Source organism: Gallus gallus, chromosome 2, assembly GCF_016699485.2.
Source record: "Gallus gallus isolate bGalGal1 chromosome 2, bGalGal1.mat.broiler.GRCg7b, whole genome shotgun sequence".
NCBI lineage: Eukaryota > Metazoa > Chordata > Aves > Galliformes > Phasianidae > Gallus > Gallus gallus.
Window position 1 is genome coordinate 49930730 of NC_052533.1, and position 19863 is coordinate 49950592.

The window sequence follows — 19863 nt, forward strand, 5'->3', positions numbered from 1 at the left end:
AAACAATCCTCTGCAAAGTTCCTTTCCATCTGCACCTTGGCTTTCTCGACTCCATCCCTGCACATTCAGACAGCATCCCTATATTCTTCCTAGGCTACCCATCGCTGACTCTTCTCTGTTTCTCAGCAGTATATTCCCTTTGACCCATCAAATCTCATTTAAAACCCTGGTGATAAGCTTCACCAGCTTGCTGCCTAGTATATTCCTCATAAGATGCAGTAGATTAAAGGCATCTACTAGCACCTTGTCCCCTGAACTTAGCTATGCTATCCCACTCCTTGCCATGGGTAGGCAATCACACCTTTCCCCCTTCAAACCTAGTTTGAAAACCTTCAGTGAACCCAGCCAGCTCTTGAGCCTGAATTCTTCACCCGGTGACCTAGGTTAACCCCATCAGCAGCCATCAGGCCAGGTGCTAAGGAAACTGCCTCATTGCTTAAAAAAATAAGAATAATAATAAAAAATTCCTGCGGTAGCACCAGCCTCTCAGCCATGTATTTTTTCGGATGGGTTTTCCTGCTCCTCCCAGTATCCCTGCCACTGAAGGGATAGAGGGAAACACCACAATGTGCACTCCTGCTCCATCCACCAACTGCCTTAATCCACTAAAGTCCCTTTTGAGAGCCCTCAGGCTTTTCTCAGTGACTTCACTGCTGCTGGCCTGAACTATCAGTAAGGGACAATAATCAGAAAGGTGAACTAGGCTGAGGTGTCTCTTAGTAATGTCCCTGGCCTGGCCCCAGGGGGGCAGCACACTACAGGTGGGAATACAAACAGGATACCCTACCCTATAGGGGTAGGTAGGTATATGGAATACTGTACGGGTTGGGTCTGGCTGATGTATGTATGGAGACCTTTATTCACCTCAGAAGGGAATTGCACTTCTTTCCTTTTTGGTAGAGGCAATCTTGAGGCATGCAGTTGACCTTGCCTTAGGCAACCTTTTGGGTGGACCTTCCACCACGTTCTTACTTACCTGTCCCTTGAGTTCCAGAACCTTAAACCTATTGCATAAGGGCACCTGGGAAGGTAGGTAGGTAGGGGGAGTGTTTTCCTGTGATGCCAAGCAGGGACCTGCTTCCATTCCTCCTCATCTCTCAGGTCCTTTGCCTTGATGGTAACAGGACAGGGTGTCTGCTACTATTTGGGGTGTATCACCACGGTGCCTTTCTTGTAGATATGGCAGGGAGTTGCTCTATCAGTCTCATCTCCTGCGCACATTCCCTGATGCTCCTTGATCTGTCTACCTCCTCCTTGAGCTCTGCCACCAGACTGAGCAGATCTTCCACCTGCTTGCACCTCATGCAGGTGGTGTCTCTACCATCCTGTGGGGGCAGCAACAGGCTCAGGCACTCCCTGCAACTAGAGACCTGAACTTCCGCATTTCTGAGCAGGCACTCAGTCTGAGTAGCCACATTCTTTTTGGCAAAGGTTTTCCACCTAGTGGAGACCACGGCTTGATTTGTTGTGTGGGGGACAGCCGATAGGACAGCCTGTCTTCCAACTGAGGAGGGATTCTCTGTCCTCCTTGTGTGACCTGCTGTGCCATGCTCCGATTGCCCGCTCTGTGCTGTGCTCTGCTGGGGTCGCCTTTGTGCTTGCGGGGTGTGATGGTGTGCTTGTGGCCCCACCCCCTTTCAGTCACAAGGGATGGTGCCTGCAGCTTCTGACTGACCGGAATTCAGTTGCCCTGCATAGGCTGTTCCTTGCTTCAACACAGGAGGCAGCTGCACCAGCACTGTCCACCTGCAGAGAATCAAATATATTTTAAAGTATATTTCAAAACAAGTCCTGACATTGTTTACTATATAGATAGTAACGTACAAGTATAATGGATCAGTACATTTGCCCTTGTGCTGCTATGGAAAAAACTCTTTTAGCATTTATACTTCATGCCATTGTAGTATATGTTTCCTAAGGGGAGTTGCAGGGAATACAAATAATTGGATGTCATCTTTCAGGTATTGCTCTGCTGTGTGTTTGTTTTTATTGTTAATTGTCTCTATTGTAAAATTCTTTCAGGAGAATACCAATTGTGATTGCTGGTTATAAATAGCATTGAAAAACTCTAGGAACTCGTAGGCAGAACAGGAAATAGCTCAAGACAGAGCCTGCTTTGCATATAGAAGAGAAGGCTGGATTCAGCTGTTTAACTGAACAGCTCTGAAATGTCGCTGATCCATCCTACTCTTTCCCCTTGTCACATGCACAGGGTGTAGCCTGCTGTCATGACAGAGTTGACTTCCGTTTGCATTCCAGAACAAGAAGATACTGAGGTCATTGGTATTCAGTTTTGTCAAGCTGACATCTTCTGAAGGGGGCATCTAGATTGTTCTGGCGCTGCTGCATTAGTATCACGTGGTCTGTTTCAAGGGATTTTCAAATCTGACATGCTTTGTCCTTCAGCAGTTGTCAGTCAAGCAGAACTAACGCCCGTTGCTAGCTGTCCAGTTTTCAAAGGCCAAGATTAGGAGCCCCTGTGCTTTACTGTGTAGGACTGGTGAGCTACACTGGTGAATGGTTTAGGTAGATATTAACTCAGCAGGCTTCTGTTGCTATATTGCTCTTAATGCTTTTCTTTCCTTTGTTTTATTTAAGTGGTGGGACTGTGTTGCATCTGGTTGACTTATCTTCTGCTCCACCTCCTCTATGCACCCGGATGGGTACTTTATAAATGGTATTTTACTTTCTCCATCCTGCTGTCCATAGCAGGACAAAAAGAGATGGATTAAAAACCACGAACCTCAGTCTCTTGGGCAGTGGCCTGTAGTTTAGCTGCTTTTCACTGATCTTTGTCTCAAGTTTTACACTTACAGTATAATTTTTACCTCTTTGTTTAAATACTAAATCCTAGACACAATTTAAACTTGCTAGCTCTTTTCTCTTTCATTTTCAGCCACTGTGCAAGAAACCACATCAGTTTGGCAAAATCTGGCTGTGAATGTATGCTTTAGCAAGCTGAATTCCCCTTGCTGCTACAAGACTTTCATTAGCTTCTGAATTGGAACTTCTCATTTGGAAGCTAGAACCTGTAGTGAGTTCTTGTTGGGAAGAAGCTTCTTCCACTTTGAAGTTAAAGTAGTAGCTTTGCAATATCTTGGGGAGATTTTTGAAAATGGAAGGTAGACAGATCCCAGTAAATGTAGTTTCTGCATTGCAGGCAGTACTCTGCAGGGTCTGCATTGTCTCTGCCCTAGAGTTAAGAATGGGAAAAAATCAATGCTAAACATCACATTGTGCTGGTGATTGGCTATTGCTGCCTCAGGTGTACATAACGTTTCCTTTTTAGGAATAATTATGTATATCAAAGACCTGTGGCTTTAATGGCTTTATTTATGGAACATAACATGAGCTAACATGAGGTATGGCCAGATTCTGAGAGAGTGGTGAAGTGCTAGAACAGGTTGCCCAGAGAGGATACTCCATTCGTGGAGGTGTTTAAGGCCAGGTCGGATGGGTCCCTGGACAGTCTGATCTAGTACTTGATCTAGTGGCTGGCGACTCTGCCTGTGGCATGTTTTTGATGAAGAGCCATAGGGAGAGTATGTGTTTATGTAAGATAAAGCACTGCATTGTAGAATTATTTGTTTTCACAAGCGTTTAATGACTAGAATAATTATTTACATGAAAAAGGAATATCATAATTAGATTATTTTATTGCTCTTATAGGATATGAGGTACAACTATAAACATTGCAAAAACACGTAAATAGTTGTGTGAAAAACAATTCCCACTTTCAAAAGTAGGGAGCAACAGTGTTTTTGAACTGCTTGATAAATCAGTCTCTCTCTGTTTCCTGTTTCTCCTTTCTAGGTGCATTTTATCTGGTATTTGAATATATGGACCATGACTTGATGGGACTGCTGGAATCTGGTTTGGTTCATTTTAATGAAAATCATATAAAATCATTTATGAGACAGCTGATGGAGGGTTTGGCCTATTGCCATAAGAAGAACTTTTTGCACAGAGATATAAAATGTTCAAATATTCTACTAAATAATAGGTATGAATAACGCTTCTAGTATGTAAATGTTGTACGTTGGGATTATATTTAAATCTTTTTTATAATCTTTACAGTTGACCTGCTTTAATCCATGAACCAAAAATTTTTGTTATAGATTGCCTAGTTTATCTAGAAGTCAATTGTAAAATAATAATCTGGTAATATTTCTGCTTCACACTGGATCTGGCAGTTATCTTTTAAACTTGTATGTTAAAATAACAAGGTTAAAACTTGTGTCTGTTAAGTGAGAGTATGGGGAAGAGCTATCTGAGTTCAATACATGAAAATAGAGTTTTAGGAAGTATGTTTATGTATTCTTTTTACCATCATTTCAAAATGAAGTGTGGATAGGGTGCTTCTTTGTGGCAGAATTCAGGAGTCTTCACCCTTGTTAATCAAGATTATGCCTTAAAACAATAATTGATTAGGCATGTTCAATCATATTTTGGCTTGCAATTACAGCCATGATCAAAGGGAGAGAAGAATTTGTAATCACAAGCAGTTAAAAAAAAACCATATTAGTAAACATGCTTTTGTTGAATGTGCAACAGCAGCAAAAATTAAAATCACAACTGCAATTTGCTGTTAGGAAAGATGCTGAGAGTGAGACAGTGCTTTTTTACTGTGTAGAACTTCTTTCTCTGTCTTGAATTTTTATACCTGCATCTAAAAGGAGTCAGAATTGCAGAGTATACAGAGGACAGCTCAAGTTGGTTAAAGAGTAGGAGGAGGAATACTCAAAAACAGACTCTGTTTTGAAGTGGGTGTATGATTGTGGTGTGAAAAATTATGAAGCTAGTAGTTAACTTTAATACAGAACTGTTCACTACATCCAACTGTACTAAAACTGGGGAGCAACAGTAAAAACTAGTAAGTAACAGATTTGACAGGTATTCTAATCTGTACAGAGCAGCTATTAAGATTCTGGGATGTGCTGACTCAGGAAGCTTTCAGGGTAGTATCATAAGATTCAGAAAAGGACAAGACAAGTTCATGGACATCATTAAAATCTGCTAAAAGAATTAGACAGGAATCCGTAATTCAGTGATCCTGGGTGGTGGTTGAGTATAGGGAAGGTGAGCCTCAAAGCTGGGAAGGTTCACACATTCTCCTTAAAAATCTGCTTATGCCATTGTTGGAGATAAAACACTGGGCAAAAAGGATCAAACATCTTATTTAGTAGGGCCCTAGTTTTGTCCAAATTGAATTTTCCCTTTTTTGTTCTTTTTTTTTTTTTTTTTTTAATTAATATGAGACTGTTTTCAGCTCTGAATGCCACCAACCTTGCAAGACTCTGATAATAGACCCTTAAACAGATGTACACACGCCTTCACATCGCTCACCTTGCCCATTCACCCAATCTTTCTTGTCTGTTAGTCCAGTGGTGATGCTGTCACTGTGCATGTCTGGGAGCTCAGAAGCTGAGGTATAATTGACATTGGAGAAGAGCATGTTACAGTAGAGGCAGTGCTTTCTGCTGTGCCATGCTCCCTTGACTCTAGGATAAACAGAATTTTCCCCTAGGTTGTTTTCTGAGTATCATAGAGATTTCCACTCAACGAAATAAAACGTAGTTGATTCAAATAATTTTAAGCCAGTGCTTCTAAAGTCCCATTACCATTACAGCCTGAAGTAAAAGACACGGATTTTATGTATTTTAGCTATGCAAGTTAGACATCTGTACTCAAAAATTGTTTGATATTCCACAAATACAGGATCTGAAGAATAAAAGTACACGTTTTAGGGAAACATTTGTTTGCTTTTGGAGCATCACCGTGAAGTGTTACAGTAATTTCAGGCATATGTATGAGGGGAAAATGAAGTACAAACCATAATCTGTATATTTTGTTATCACAAAATTGTCATTCTCTCACACAGCTGCAAGTCTTGCTGTAATTTGATAAAATAGGCATAACTTTTGTTTGTTTGAAAGTCACATGAGTTAAAGCTCATGATTACAGGGAAACCAAACCAAAACAAAGAATCCATGTAACGTTGCCAAATGTCTTCCATGTATGCAGATTGCTTTATGTTTAAATCATCCCAGCTTTATAGATTGTGGAGGCTTCTCATCAAGTAGTGAAAGTGATAGTGGCAAAAGCAAATGAAGAAAGCCAGGCAAAGCTCTGTATCATCCACATTTCCTCTCACGTATGGGAAAACTCAAGGGCTTAGGGTTTGTGTCATTCAGCAAGTTGGCTGCTGGCAAAAATAGAAGCCCTTATCTGGTTGGTTATCCTGTTTTGAAGGCCTTATTTAAGCTTCCGAAGAATAAAACAGTGCTTAGACTTCCTAGAAGGAAGTAGGATCACTGCTAGGGTTTTGTTTTGTTTTATTTTGTTTTGTTTTGTTTTCTCCCTGTACAAATCCTTATGCTAGCAGTACTTTAACTATCAAAGCATCAAAAAATAAAGAAGTTGCCTCCATCAGTTTTTTTTTTTTTCCTTCAGAGTTGTTGGTTTGGCTGTTTAACAGTATGCAACCTAAATTTTGAGTAGCATACACTGATGTAAATTCCACTTCGTCACTGTATGTAACTGTATGTTTGTTTACTTTTCTGTGATACTGAGTAGGTTAGCTTATTTATTAAATGAAGAGATACGTGATTTGTAAGGCATTTCCTGAAGGTCAGTTGGCAGCTGTCTGAAAATCTGAAACTTCAGCTGGTTTTGGCAGGGTTAACTCCTAAATAATTCTTTCCTTTTTCCACCAGGGGGCAGATAAAGCTTGCAGATTTTGGGCTTGCTCGGCTGTACAACTCAGAAGAAAGGTAAGTTAAAATTGTACTGTGAAAAAGCACTGAGAGGTATGTCTTCTTTCATAACTCTTGAATATTATGAGGGCTGAAAAAAGAAACTATTTATTTGTCTGGAGTTGTTATTGTACTGTAACATAAGTAGTGTTACTTAGGAAATTGAAAGAAGTGCATGTTATCTTACGCAGTATACAAACACAAAGCTCCCTTTGTACAAGTGTATTGCCGTCCTGACTATTGCAGATAAATAACTGTAGAGAGGAACCATATATTGTTTGGAGATTAAGAGTTGCAGTTTTAAGTAGGTTTCATCCTGTAGGCTTTTACTAAATGTCAGTTTATGGTCTTGTAAACTTATGTTCTTTCTGTTGATGTACCTAGGAAAGGTTTATTTAGGAACAGTGACATTTTTATGCTAATATAAATCCATTTACTGTCTATTTTTTTTTAAGCATTACTTTTGTGTAAGATTTAATCTTAAATTTGAAGAGGTTTATTGTATTCTTTAGGCAGTCAGTCCTATTACATCTTGGAAACAGATATAAGTTTAAATAAAAGTTATTCTGAAACTTCTTGTGACTTGTGCTTCTGTTGTTCATGGCTTTGTTACAATTGTACTCCAGGAAACAGGTGCACAGCTTTTGTGATGAAGAACTTTAATATATATGTTGTGGTGTTATGTATTTGTTATTTGGACTGAGATTTTCAAAAATAAGTTTGAATGTTAATTACATCGATACGTACTATGGATGGCTGGATATTGAGAATGTTAGGTACTTAAGCTTTGAGTTCTGCATGCCTAATTTGGGAAATTGTATCTGCATTATCAGTTTTATGTGTTTATTTTCTCACAGACCTCTGATGTTCTTGAATGCAACAGTGTTATTTTCGCTGTCTTCTGAGCTGTTATTTCAGGAACATATGCTCAAGTACAATTAGGGAAACTGTTTGGAGTACAGTATTGGGGTAAGATAATTTTGAGCAGCTGGTAGGCAGTTAGCAATAGAACTAGAGGGAATGGTCTCAAGTTATGCCAAGGGAAGTTCAGGTTGGATGTTAGGAATTTTTTTTTTTTCTCTGGAAGAGTGATCAGAAGCTGGAATGGACTGCCCAGGGAGGTGGTTGAGTTACCATTCCTGGATGTGTTCAAGAAGTGTTCAGATGTTGTACTGAGGGACATGGTTAAGTGGGAAATATTGGTGGTAGGTGAACAGCTGGACTGGATGATCTTGGAGGTCTTTTCCAATCTTGTTGATTCTGTGATTCTAATTCACTTTCATTTTGGTGTATTTATAATTAAAGAGATGATGTCATCCTAGTAGCTATTTTAATCTTTACCAAGCTGGCTTCTTGTTGGTTTACTGTCATTATTTTTAGTATTTTTTTAATTTAAATGTTGATTGTAGAACTAAATGTTAAGAATTGAAAGAGTGAAAGTTCAGCATCCTTATAATGCAAATAAGGTTTTACTGAATGTGAAAACAACATTACCTCATTATAGATAAATTAAACAAGACTGAAATGTACTTACTCTAGCTAATAAACTTGCTAATTGAGCTTGGGAAGATTATTAGAGTCTCATTAGTGTATTTTTGGCAATTCTTTTGTCGTTCATTTTCCTTCTGAATAGCTTCTGACCTGCAGTAACATCGGTGCTTGATGTACACCAACAAGCATAAAAGTGATGATTAAGTTTGTGTATTTTACTTTTGTTTTACTGTCGTTGGAATGACACACTTTTCACAAGGTTACAGAGTTTAGTAGGGGCATAATGGAGAGGAAATAAAATTGTAACTGAATTCTTATCAGTTATTCTAGTTTCTTCTTTAGATGTTATTTTGGAGGCTTTAATATGTTTAGAGTAGAGATACGACAGATTGTGTAAGAAAACAGCTGTTCAAACAAAAAGGACAGTATATTAATACATATATGTGAGTGGCTTATCTGTAGAGGAAGTCCATATCATGTAAACATTTTGAAGATGGATGTTTGCTTCAGAGATAAATATATGATGGAACTGCTTCCAAAAAAAAAAAACCATGCTATATTAACTTTAATAAAACAAAAATAGGAGACTTTATGAAAAAAGCTGGGACAGTTTTGCAGAAATAATACCTGCAGTACTAAGCATGTTGCAAGAGCTTGTAAAAACACTGCAGTTAATGCTACTTTGCTTTCTCTTTGGAGTTACCTAGTATTGGTAAACTTGAGATCTTAAAACTAGAAGGATTCTTTTCATCACTTTTAAGAACCACCCTACTGTTGTCCTGTCTGTCCATCCCCCTCTTTAAAAGCAACACAAAAACTAAGTAGAAAACAGCCCAACCCGAACATCTGCTATGACTCCCATTCTGAACTGTTGATGCTGTATCTTGGCCAGTCCACAGAAAATGCATGTCTAAGATAGTGGAATCCTTGCGTTAGTGTGAAGACAGGAAGGATTATTCACAATGACCAGAACTTCTGGTCAGAGCTGTAAAGAATTAATTATGTTGAAATAAAGGAATATATTAGAAATGGTCCAGACTTAGGATTCAAAGTTGTTGAAGGACATAGTAGTTTGAGAGAGAGGCTTTGTTCTTTTCTTTCCAGAGAGGAGAGTGACAGTTTTTCTCCTTTTCAAAATGTTTGTAGAGATCCTATGTTCAATATTCTAATAATTAACAGTTGTCAAGAAATTACTTTTTTTTACCAAAGCAGATCTTTTTCTTGAAATGGCTAGCAGTGTAATAAATGAACAGTATTGCTGTTTAATTATTTGTAATACAGGATTCACATAGCACCAAGATGGCTAGGTGATTATTTGTGTATCTCTGAGGTCTTGCTTCAGACTGTTCTTCAATAGCCTTGGTCAGATGGTTGTGTTGCTTTTGTGCAGTTGCAGCTTTGTAGAACTGAAAAAAAGGAAGACAACACTGTCCTTAAATAACACTGTAGAATTAAACCCCTCAAAATATCTTTTTTTCAGAAATGAGATTGTAGCCAAATGATAGTCCTCTTTTTTTGCTCCCCCAACAGCCGACCATATACCAACAAAGTTATTACATTATGGTATCGGCCTCCTGAACTTCTGCTTGGAGAAGAAAGATACACGCCAGCTATCGATGTCTGGAGCTGTGGGTAAGAGTTTCGTACAGAAGTGTAGCAAGCATAACAACAAGCCAGCAGTAAATATTTCTGTCAGTCTGAACTGGAAGCCATAATGATGAAATTGTATAAAACTGTTTTACAGCTGCATCCTGGGTGAACTTTTTACAAAAAAGCCCATTTTTCAAGCAAATCAAGAACTTGCTCAGCTGGAACTTATAAGGTAACTAGCAGGCACTACAATGTGGTATGTGCCTGATAAACTGCCTTTTTTTTTTTTTTTTTTTTTAAGTTAAAAACAAAGGTACTAACTACTAACATTTACAAGTACTTGATTATCACCCTGAGTGAGATATTAGTGGTTATCAGGGGCACGTAGAATAAGTGTCTTATGCTTGAATGTGGAGAAGTGTTTCAAAATGCAGCTGGAGCTTTTCCTATTACTGAAGTTATAAAGGAATGTAATTGCTTTTTAAGATGGCATCATAAATTCCTTACAGCAAATCAAAAGAAAACATGGTCAGTAAGGACAGCAGGTTTGGGAGGAGTAGGTGCTTTGTATGCTACTTGCCTTAAGATCTTGCATTGAGTTTTCCCACATGTGCACCTAGGCTTTAATATTTTCATATATTTCTCTTCCCTTACAAACTGCCAGACACTTTATGGAGGTGAATATTTTGTTTCCTTCATTATCTCAGTAAATTTTAGGATGGGATGTATATAACTCCATGGAGCCAGTGCATCTTGTTTTCCCCTTTATTTTGCAAGCAGAAATTGCTCTTGATTCTGATATCATAGGTGACCTCATAAGTGAGGAGAGGCCCTCTTCCTAAAAACAAGGGAGAAAGAGGGTGAGTCCTGTAGAACTTACAGAACAAGAAGAGTAAATAATAAAATTATTTTAAAAATCAAAGTATTAAAAAATGTAAGTTACATATTGAAAGGTTTTTCAAGATAGATTAAACGGTAGTATGCTTCTTTGTAACATTTTACTAGCTGATGAGGAGAAATAAAGGTTTTAGGAGGTGCAAAACGTACCAGTGATCATTCTTTGTAGAAGGGCTTTCTTGATTTTGGAAATCTTTGCTTTTGTCCACTAGATGGCAGTGAGAGTGCAGTCATCAGAAATTTTACCTCCTAGCACAGCAAATCCAGTTTTTGAGATTTCTTTCTGCTGGAAGAATGCTGGCAGCTAGCTGCTTGTAGCTATTTTTCCTCTCCATTTTATTCAGTACTATGCATTTGGAGGCTGTTTAAGTATAATATATCAGTTTTATTTTATAATTTTATACACAGTCTCTCTAACTGTCATGTTGCAGTCAACAGTTCTACATTTTATTCTTTCTAACTTTAATGCTCAAAGATAGAACTGAAGTAAATTCTGTTAGAAAAAGATAGAATTAATTTTTTTCCTGAAAGTAACGTAGCCCAAACATGGTCAGATTTGATTGTGTAGCATTAGGGACATAATTAATCCTTAGGTTTCTTGCACAAGCAATTCAAATCAAATAAGTGGAAAAGGATGAACTAGGGAACTATATTTCCTTAGCAAGTTGTTCTTTTATGACTGCCTTCATCAGAGGTCTTAAACATTGCATGGTAAATTGCCACTCCCATTCTTCTGCTGAGAAGCGTCGTGGTAGGCTATGCTACCATCCTTGATGGGACAAAACAGGCATAGACAGAGTGGGAGGAGTGAGGCTAAGGACAATTCCATATATGGAGATAGATTAGGCCCAACACAGAAGACTAATAACTGAAGTGAAAAAGTAAAGATAAAAATAAACAAGATTGAGCTACTAAAAGCTTGTATCTACCCTTCGGACTTAAATGGTTGGTTGTGGTGGGTTTTTTTGTTTGTTTGTTTGTTTTTCCTCCAAAAGCATATTCTGTGTCAACTAAATTCTTGTTAGTCTTCAAGTCAGTACTTCTTCAGGCATTTGGTATTTCTTTCTTCACTGAAATTAGGAGCTAAGAGCCCAGCATCCTAGATCTGGGATATCCAGTTCTCCAGATTGAATACATGGAATGGTGTCCAGACATAGCTGACTTTCAGAATGTAACCTTTTGTGCAGAAGATGCTTTAGAGTGGTTGGGGCAATAGTGGATTTTATGACGTTTAGTCTGTGAAGGGTAGTTATCTTTCCTAGATAATTAACCATTCCTTAATGGTGTTAGGCCTTATACTGTAGAGAAATTTTAGCTAAATGAAACTGAATGTTAAGATTAGAAAATGAGTTTTGTATGTACTGTACTTCTAAGAATAAAACGACAGCTGTGCACACTTGTGCTTTTGGATCTCATACCTTTCTTTTCCCCTCTTTTTGTACAGTCGAATTTGTGGGAGTCCTTGTCCAGCAGTGTGGCCTGATGTTATAAAATTAGCTTATTTCAACACGATGAAACCAAAGAAGCAGTATCGTCGAAAACTGAGAGAAGAGTTTGCATTGTAAGGACAAAGGATTAGTTTACTCAATTGTAACAGCATTAAGTGTTGCTGGCATCTTTATGAACTTGATGTATGTTCAGCCAGTTTCCAGAAAACAGTTGTGTAAAGAAAAATGGCTTTAGATTCTTAGAAAATTCCCGCAGAGCTTCTATTAACCCTTATTTAATAAAATTTCAAGAAGGGAGAAAGAAGGCCCTAAAATTTCAGCCACCTGTCAGCTTTCACCTAAGGAGACATTTGTTTTCCATGATTGGTACACCTGCTTGCTTTCCCTGTACAAAAAACAGCTTGGAGTACTTAATTATTTTTTATTAGGACAACTGGTTACAGCTAAATATGAAGTCTGGTTAATGTTACAGTCTTTTGGGTCATAAATTCATTCAACACAAGAGTTATCTGAACCATGTATTCTAAAATACTATGTACCATTTTTGTGCAAATATCACACATGAAAGTTACGGAAAGCAGCTGTAGATTCAATTTAAAGGGATTGTTCCCTCCCTTCATCTGCTTCAGGGTTTAGAATAAATGTTATCATCCTGTTTGAACTAACAAGGCTTTCCTAAAGCAGTAGAGTTTTTTGACTGGTCCATACAAAATTGCACCTCTCTGTGCACTAAATTCCAAGGTGTCAAGTAACACTGTAGTCTTGGCTTCAAGTGTGTTGGAATTTTTTTTTTTTTTTTTGGTAAGAACAGTATTTCAAGCAAGTCAGCCACATAAAGAAACACAACTGCCCACAGTCACCTCCACCTCTGCTGAAAAAAAAGAAAAAAAAAAAAAAGAAAAATGCACTTGCGTTTACAGTGGTCGGTGAACTTTGTTATTTGCCTCTTAAAAGTAAGTCCTGGCTTCATTTTAGATGTTCAGTTATTCTAGAGAGGTGTTCTTACTAAAACTTTGCACTGAAGTATGTGATTCAAAAAACAGTTGATGCTTTTTTCCATTGTGTTCTTTTGCAGCATCCCACCAGCTGCATTAGATTTGTTTGATTACATGCTTGCTCTGGATCCCAGCAAGCGCTGTACAGCTGAACAAGCTCTTCAGTGTGAGTTTCTGCGAGATGTGGAACCATCTAAGATGCCTCCCCCAGAGTAAGTTATTTCCATTAGTAATATTCTTTACACCTACAAAACAGTAACACGTATGGACTTCATTAAGCTCATTGTGTTTCAATTAAAGTATCTTGCTGTAGAAGAAAATTGTCAATATGTAAAGTTGGTGATTCTGCACTGAAATGCAGCTTAGTGGCTCTTATGTCATGGTATCAGTGGCTGTGAGGATCTGAGATGAATTTGAATTGATGCTCCTGGAATTAGTGACTATTGCCTTCATTTAAAAAAAAAGAATGTATCTGTTTATTGGCGTCCATGTTTTCCAAGGGTTTTGGGGCCCCTCATGAACCTGAATTTACCTTCTTTGATGGTTTTTTCAGGCAAAGAGGTATGAAATTGCTTCTGACAAGTCTTAGGATGACCCATGAAATGCATCAGTCAAAAGCCAATAATAGGAAAAGAATAGTTTACCCGATTCTGAAGGCCAGAGCTTGATGTAAACCCCCAGAAGGAAGCAATATCTGAATAGAGGTGTTTTCCTCTCAGCTGCCAGCCCCTAAATGAGGTTAGGGAGGGGTGGACCCCGGGTTTTGCTTCCACCTGTGCTCCCAGGGCTAGCCATGCTTCTTCAGCAGGTGTTCAATCACTGGTTCAGGCAGTGATCTTACAGTTCCCACACAATGGCAGAATGACATTGGGCACATAATCCTTCAAAGGTATCTGAGAGTAAAAGTAACATACCATACATGATTTACTGTGCCAAATGAGATGCCTGGTTTCCCCGAAGTGAAATATTTTGTGTGGGTTTTTATTTGTTTTTTTTCTCTCCTCTGAATAGAAATGTATTGCAGTGTTCAGTAGTTTTTTTTACAGTGACTTGATTCTCACTTGAGGCAGTACAAATAGTATTGGAACGAGCCCTGAGTAAAACAATGAAAAACATGTACAGAGTCTGCAGATTTAACTTTTCCCTAGAGATAGCTGCCTAATGACAGAACATTTAATAGTTTGAATACATTGTACCTTCAAGGCAGCCTGTGCTGACTTCTTTTTAATTAGTTACCAACTGGAAAAAATACTTGAGCTTTACCTAAGAATTTCATTAAAAATCTTTCAAGACTTACCTGTTACATATGGAAGGTAGTAATGATCTTGATGCCTAAGACTGAGTCTCTTTCTATCATCTGAATATTACAAAACAGCACTATTAAATATTAAGCTGTTCGTTAAAATCTCAGAACCTTGTTGCTAACACATTTTGAAGTAAGTGAATACGAAGAAAATGTTTCTTCTTTTCAGGGCCTTGGTAGTGCATCTGTTCTAGAAACTGATGTAAGAAAATTAAAAAACAAACAAACAGTCCTTTGGTATCCTTTTGAAATTGACACCAACATTTGTTGTAGTGAAATGAAAATGATGACTCTTCTCAAGAAAGAATAAGGTTCCTCACTTGGAAGAAACAGCTGCTCATTGCTGATTGCAAGTACTGTAGGATAATTCTTGTAGTTTCTTGATTGATCCAAGTGGTTGTTGACTGAATACCTGACAGGTCTTTTGACCTGCTGTTCTGTGGAGGAAGAGAATGTAGAAAGCAACTGTCAAAATTTCCTTTCCAGTGATTCTTATCTGTCAGCTCATTTTTTTTTCATGTTCCTGGTTGAGAGAACTGCTCAAACAGTTACTACTAATACGTAAATGGAAAACGGAAGGACCTGTTTTAATGCTATATCACAGTATTTCCATAACGTATGGGATGGGATTCCATGTTCCTCAAGAGATCTGAATTGGGATGCCTGTAGGGAGGAATAGTAATGTGAAGACTGAACTAATGTCAGATGAGTTCTGTAGAAGATATTTTTCCTCTGCTTTTATCTGTCTTAAAGAACTGGAGGTATCCTGTGTTTTTCATAGCAACCTAAATTTGTTACTGTTGAGAACTGTTTATTCCTGCAACATTTTTTTTTTTCCCTTTCTTGGTTGCCTGTGCTGTATGGCTACTAATACTGGATAGCCATGTCTGTTACTATGAACAAATGTAACTGCACAGAGGCAGTGCTTCTACAAGTAATAAAGTGACATTGATTCTCACAGTAAGATACACATTCCTATTCTCTGCCAGAGAGACCTGCTTTTGTGAAATAGGCAATTGAAAAAGATTTTACCCAGGAAAGCATATCTGGCTTAGAATGTTTCCTGATGTATTTCTAAATCCCAGCAGGTTCATCTTTACAAATGCTGTGTTATGCGTAATTTGAATATTTTACCACTGTGGTTAAAAAACATTTTTTAAAAATGTGGGACAAAACTGATAATCTCTAATTGTTCTTTGCAGCCTTCCTTTGTGGCAGGATTGCCATGAGCTGTGGAGTAAAAAACGCAGAAGACAGAAGCAAATGGGCATGACTGATGATGCAACAGCAACTAAAGTCCCTAGGAAGGATCTGTCTCTAGGCATGGATGAGAGCAGAACCAACACCCCACAAGGCATGCAAACTTCTTCCCAACTCAAAACTCAGGGCAACTCTAGTGTAGCACTTGGTCAGTAATATTTTCGGTTCTTAAAATTACTTTCTACTTGGATTGCACCTCTAGAAATTTTAGGTGTTATTTTCAGAATACTGATGTCTCCTGGATTCTTGAAGGAGGGAACGGTATTGTAAGTTAAATCTTTGTTACAAAAGATTTGCCTTTATTTTTGGAAACTAGGCATTCCTTTTTATTCTTTTTTTTTTTTTTTTAAATCTAGCCAGAGCAACTATCTTGCTCTGTATTTTTGTGAAGGTTTTATCCTTTGCTCGCCAGTAAATCTTCTGTAATCCCACTAGTCAGTTCCTACTCTAAGTTCATCACAGACTTCATAGGTTGAAGGAGCTTTATTGGTTCTGATAAACTTGACCAGAAGGTAGACTTTAAAACAGCCATCACTTCAAATAGAAGAGATTACCTCAGCATGTCACTTTAGTCTTCATCTTTCCAAGCTGTTTGGGTTAAACCAACTTTAAGAAAGAAACAAAACAAACAAACAAAAAAAACCAACCACCCAAATAACTTATTATAAGTAGTAACTACCTCTGCAGCTTTCACAGCCATTAATTCCGAAACTTGACTGAAGTGTCTTGTTTGGATGCTTATGTAGTGAAGAATAATATAAATAGTAAAGTAATGGTCTCCTTATGTGGAAACCAGTTGAGATGATCAGCACTGAGTGAGTACCTGGTAAGTTTAATTTAGACCATTTTCAATCGTGCAAAGTGACCTTAAATCCTATGACACTTACACAGGTGTTCATCTGAAGAAAAAGAATAAATGGATTCAGTGAGCATGATAGTTCTTGAATACTAGCAGTCTTGAATCAGCCCTTCATTTAACAGTGGAGCAGAACTCTAAATATACTACGCAAAGATAAACATTAAATATGTACATATTGTTATTTTCATCGTATTTTTACTCCGGTTTATTGTTTCTTGTTCCTATTCATCCTGTTTCTTACTATGAGCTGATAAACTGGCTGTGAGCTTCTGCCACTCACTCTGTTTGAGCTAATGTTTTGACAGTATTTTCAAAGATGTCTTTCTGTAGCCCTTGCAACCTTTTCCACACAAATGAAAACTGAGGCTTAAAGCCCAGAGAATAGTAGTAGTTTTCCTTGTACTTCTGTAGCAGTTAGCGTGTTGATGGCCTACTGTGTTAAAAACTAAAAAAGAGAGGAAATCTTTCAGAGCTGAAATACTGTTTGCACATAATCAGGTAGAAAATACATCTAGGTATAAAAGAAGAAATTTTCATTTTCATTGGAGCTTAGACAGTTCTGCATATAGGTGTTTTCTGTATTAAGTGAAGCTCTTCCTGAAATCCTAATAAACCTTAGTTAAAATCATCCATAAGGCATGCTGAAGGATTAAGTGTACAAATGGAAAATGCATGCTTTAAACAAAACTGTTGCTTTTTTGTGTGTGTGTGCCAAAAAGAGGTTAAAAAATAGATAAATTGCTGATGTTCTGCTTCATGAATGAGAACCGTTGTTATTGTATGTTATAACGTAACAGGAACTGCATACAGCTCATTCATTTTGTTCTGGTAGAAACTGATGGGCTTCCCAGAGTATAGTTTGTTCTTGGAATGGACTTGAAACTAGCGAAGAGTATGTAACAGGTAGGCGCTAGTTACCCTCTGGGGGCACTTTCTGCTGAATTTGCACATTGACAAGCTGAGAGAAGTTTGAATGTAATTTGTTATCTTCTTGAGCATACCATCCTCAGATGTCACAAAATACTAAGCGTGACAGCCGCGTGAGATCCAGCAGTACAAGGCATTTAAAAATAATGGTTTTTATCTATTGCTAAATAAAAGATGGTTTTATTTTTTATTTAGGCATACAAAATCTTTCAAGTCCTTAGGACCTTCCAGAGTAGAATCCAAGTGCTTGCATCCTGGTGTATATCCACAAGTAGGGTAATTGGTTGTGAGTTTTGCAGCACTTTCCAGCTGTGCTCTTCTTAGTCTTACAAGGCAACGACTTAATTTTTTGTGTGACTGTTTTTCTCAGGCGTGGCTTTGGATCTGCCAGGAATGAATATATTAGTGTATTAGCAGGAAGGCAGGATATGTTAGCATTGACTTGGGTTACAGAAATTCAGGGAAAAACACATCCATTTTAATTTTCACCTTCTTCTCTAAATCATCTAGTTGTGGGGCATGCTGCTTCACTTCTCCTTTCAAAATAAACTAACACAGTGACTGCTTGAAATTCAGAAAATACTTCTGTATTCTGACTTCCTTACTTATCTTCCCCTTCATCAATCTTCTCTTGCTTGTGTCAAATAAACACCGTTTTGTTTTTAAAAATAATAAGCGTACCTTACAAATCTGAATTTTTCTGCTACTCAGTGATTGACTTGTCCTTCAAGCTCAGCATTCGCTTTCTTGCACTGATACTGCTAGCTTCTGGGTCACCTACAGCCAGGTCACTTGAGCAGGTGTTAGAATCCAGATGCTGAATTAGAACAGGCCAGAATGTGACTGGAAATGAGTTTTGCAGATGGCCACTTTTTAACAGAGGGATGTGATATGTCAAAGATAGGAAATTTTGTGGGGATTGGAAATCTTACAGATGCCTAAAGCAGGTGGCCTTAAGCCTCAGCTTAGTTGTACTGTGGAAAATTGAGCTCCAGCTTGATGTATCTCATCTGTCCAAGTGCATGTGTGTGCCCCTTGGAAGTCTCTTTATATTGGATCTTACTATTCCATTTCCTATAGATACTCCCCCAAAGGCAGTTTATCTGTAAAAGCATTCCATTTCTATGTTGTCCAAAACCACGCTTTGCCAGTTGTGACAGCCATGCTAGATTAGTCTTAATTTTGAGTTTCTGAAATATGAAAATTCTGTATAATTCTTAAAAACACCTTTTTTGTCTTTAGCAAAAACAAGCACTGGACAGCAGTTAAACCAGAATGAAGTGGCAATCCTGCTAAACCTGCTACAGTCTAAAACAAGTGTTAGTTTGGCACAGTTTGCCCAAGTGTTGAATATTAAGGTAAACCCAGAGACTCAGCAGCAACTAAATAAAATAAATCTTCCTGCTGGAATTTTGTCAGCAGGTGAAAAACAGTCAGAACAGCAGCCGCCGCCGCCTCCACCACCACCGCCGGAACAGGAGTCCCTAAAACAGCCGACCGTCACACAGCCTCCTGTACCACCTGCTCAGCTGAGTCAGCCTAAAGTGGAGACTGACGCTGCCCAGGCAGCTGTACAGAGTGCATTTGCTGTTCTGTTGTCTCAGTTAATAAAGGCTCAGCAAACAAAACAAAAAGATTTGGTGTTGGAGGAGAAGGAAAACGGATCAGGAAATGAAATGTCATTACAACTCAGGCAGCCTCCAGAGCCCACCACTCCTGCATCTCTCAGCCGGGACGACATGGAATCTCCAGCAACCGGTTACCCACATCTGATCAAGTCATTATATACGCCTGCAGGTACTGAAGGCTTTTATTGCTAAGCAACAGGTATCTTGAACTGTGAAGGCAGTTAGTTTGGGGTAAAGAGTTAACCTCTTAACAGTACCAGTCTATGTGAGTACAGGAGAGATTATTATTTCGATTTTGTTGCTTCCTTTGTTTGCATTGTGACTGTTGAAGTACTAGCTGCTGGCTTTGTGGTGTTAGTTTTTTTGGTTGGTTGGTTTGGGGATTTTTGGTGGGAATGTAAATAATGTAAATACCTGGCTGGACTTCGTGTCTTACTGTAGTAGATGCCATACTGATGCATTAAAAAAAAGGTCCTTCTAACAGGTATACAGCACCTGTACTTCTTCTGATGAAACAGTTGCATTGATTGTTTTTTATGGCAGTTTGGGTTTTTCTTAGTGGTGCTGGTGTTGGAGAGGACTGGCACATCTATTGAATTCATAGCTCAAGTTTACCAGTTTTGACTCTGTGTTTAGTTAAAGCCTATTTTGAGGTGAAGGTTGTGGGTTTTGTTTGTTTGCTCGCTTGCTTTTTTTTAATGCTGAGTAGA

General features: G+C 38.3%; 1 protein-coding gene and 1 long non-coding RNA gene across 12 annotated transcripts in view; one reads left to right on the forward strand and one right to left on the reverse strand.

Annotated features, from left to right (window-relative positions):
* Positions 1–19863, forward strand: part of CDK13 (cyclin dependent kinase 13) — a 62743-nt gene that overhangs the window by 37399 nt on the left and 5481 nt on the right. For 2 of the 10 annotated variants that reach the window (XM_040689290.2, XM_040689291.2), the window contains exons 6-13: positions 3814–4003; positions 6717–6773; positions 9777–9878; positions 9991–10068; positions 12178–12294; positions 13257–13388; positions 15682–15887; positions 18768–19322. In XM_040689290.2, coding sequence (XP_040545224.1) covers positions 3814–4003; positions 6717–6773; positions 9777–9878; positions 9991–10068; positions 12178–12294; positions 13257–13388; positions 15682–15887; positions 18768–19322 — 1437 coding nt within the window. The remainder of the gene's footprint in view (positions 1–3813; positions 4004–6716; positions 6774–9776; positions 9879–9990; positions 10069–12177; positions 12295–13256; positions 13389–15681; positions 15888–18767; positions 19323–19863) is intronic. The other 8 variants (XM_040689306.2, XM_040689317.2, XM_040689292.2 and 5 more) reach the window with 5 other exon arrangements.
* On the reverse strand, positions 8452–17702 carry LOC121110099. 2 transcript variants are annotated; one of them, XR_006938104.1, is made up of 2 exons: positions 12152–17702; positions 8452–10674 (listed from the first exon to the last, which is right to left on the reverse strand). It is a non-coding gene; the product is annotated as an uncharacterized LOC121110099 (long non-coding RNA). The 2 variants fall into 2 exon arrangements; XR_005855743.2 differs by having other exon boundaries at positions 10884–17702.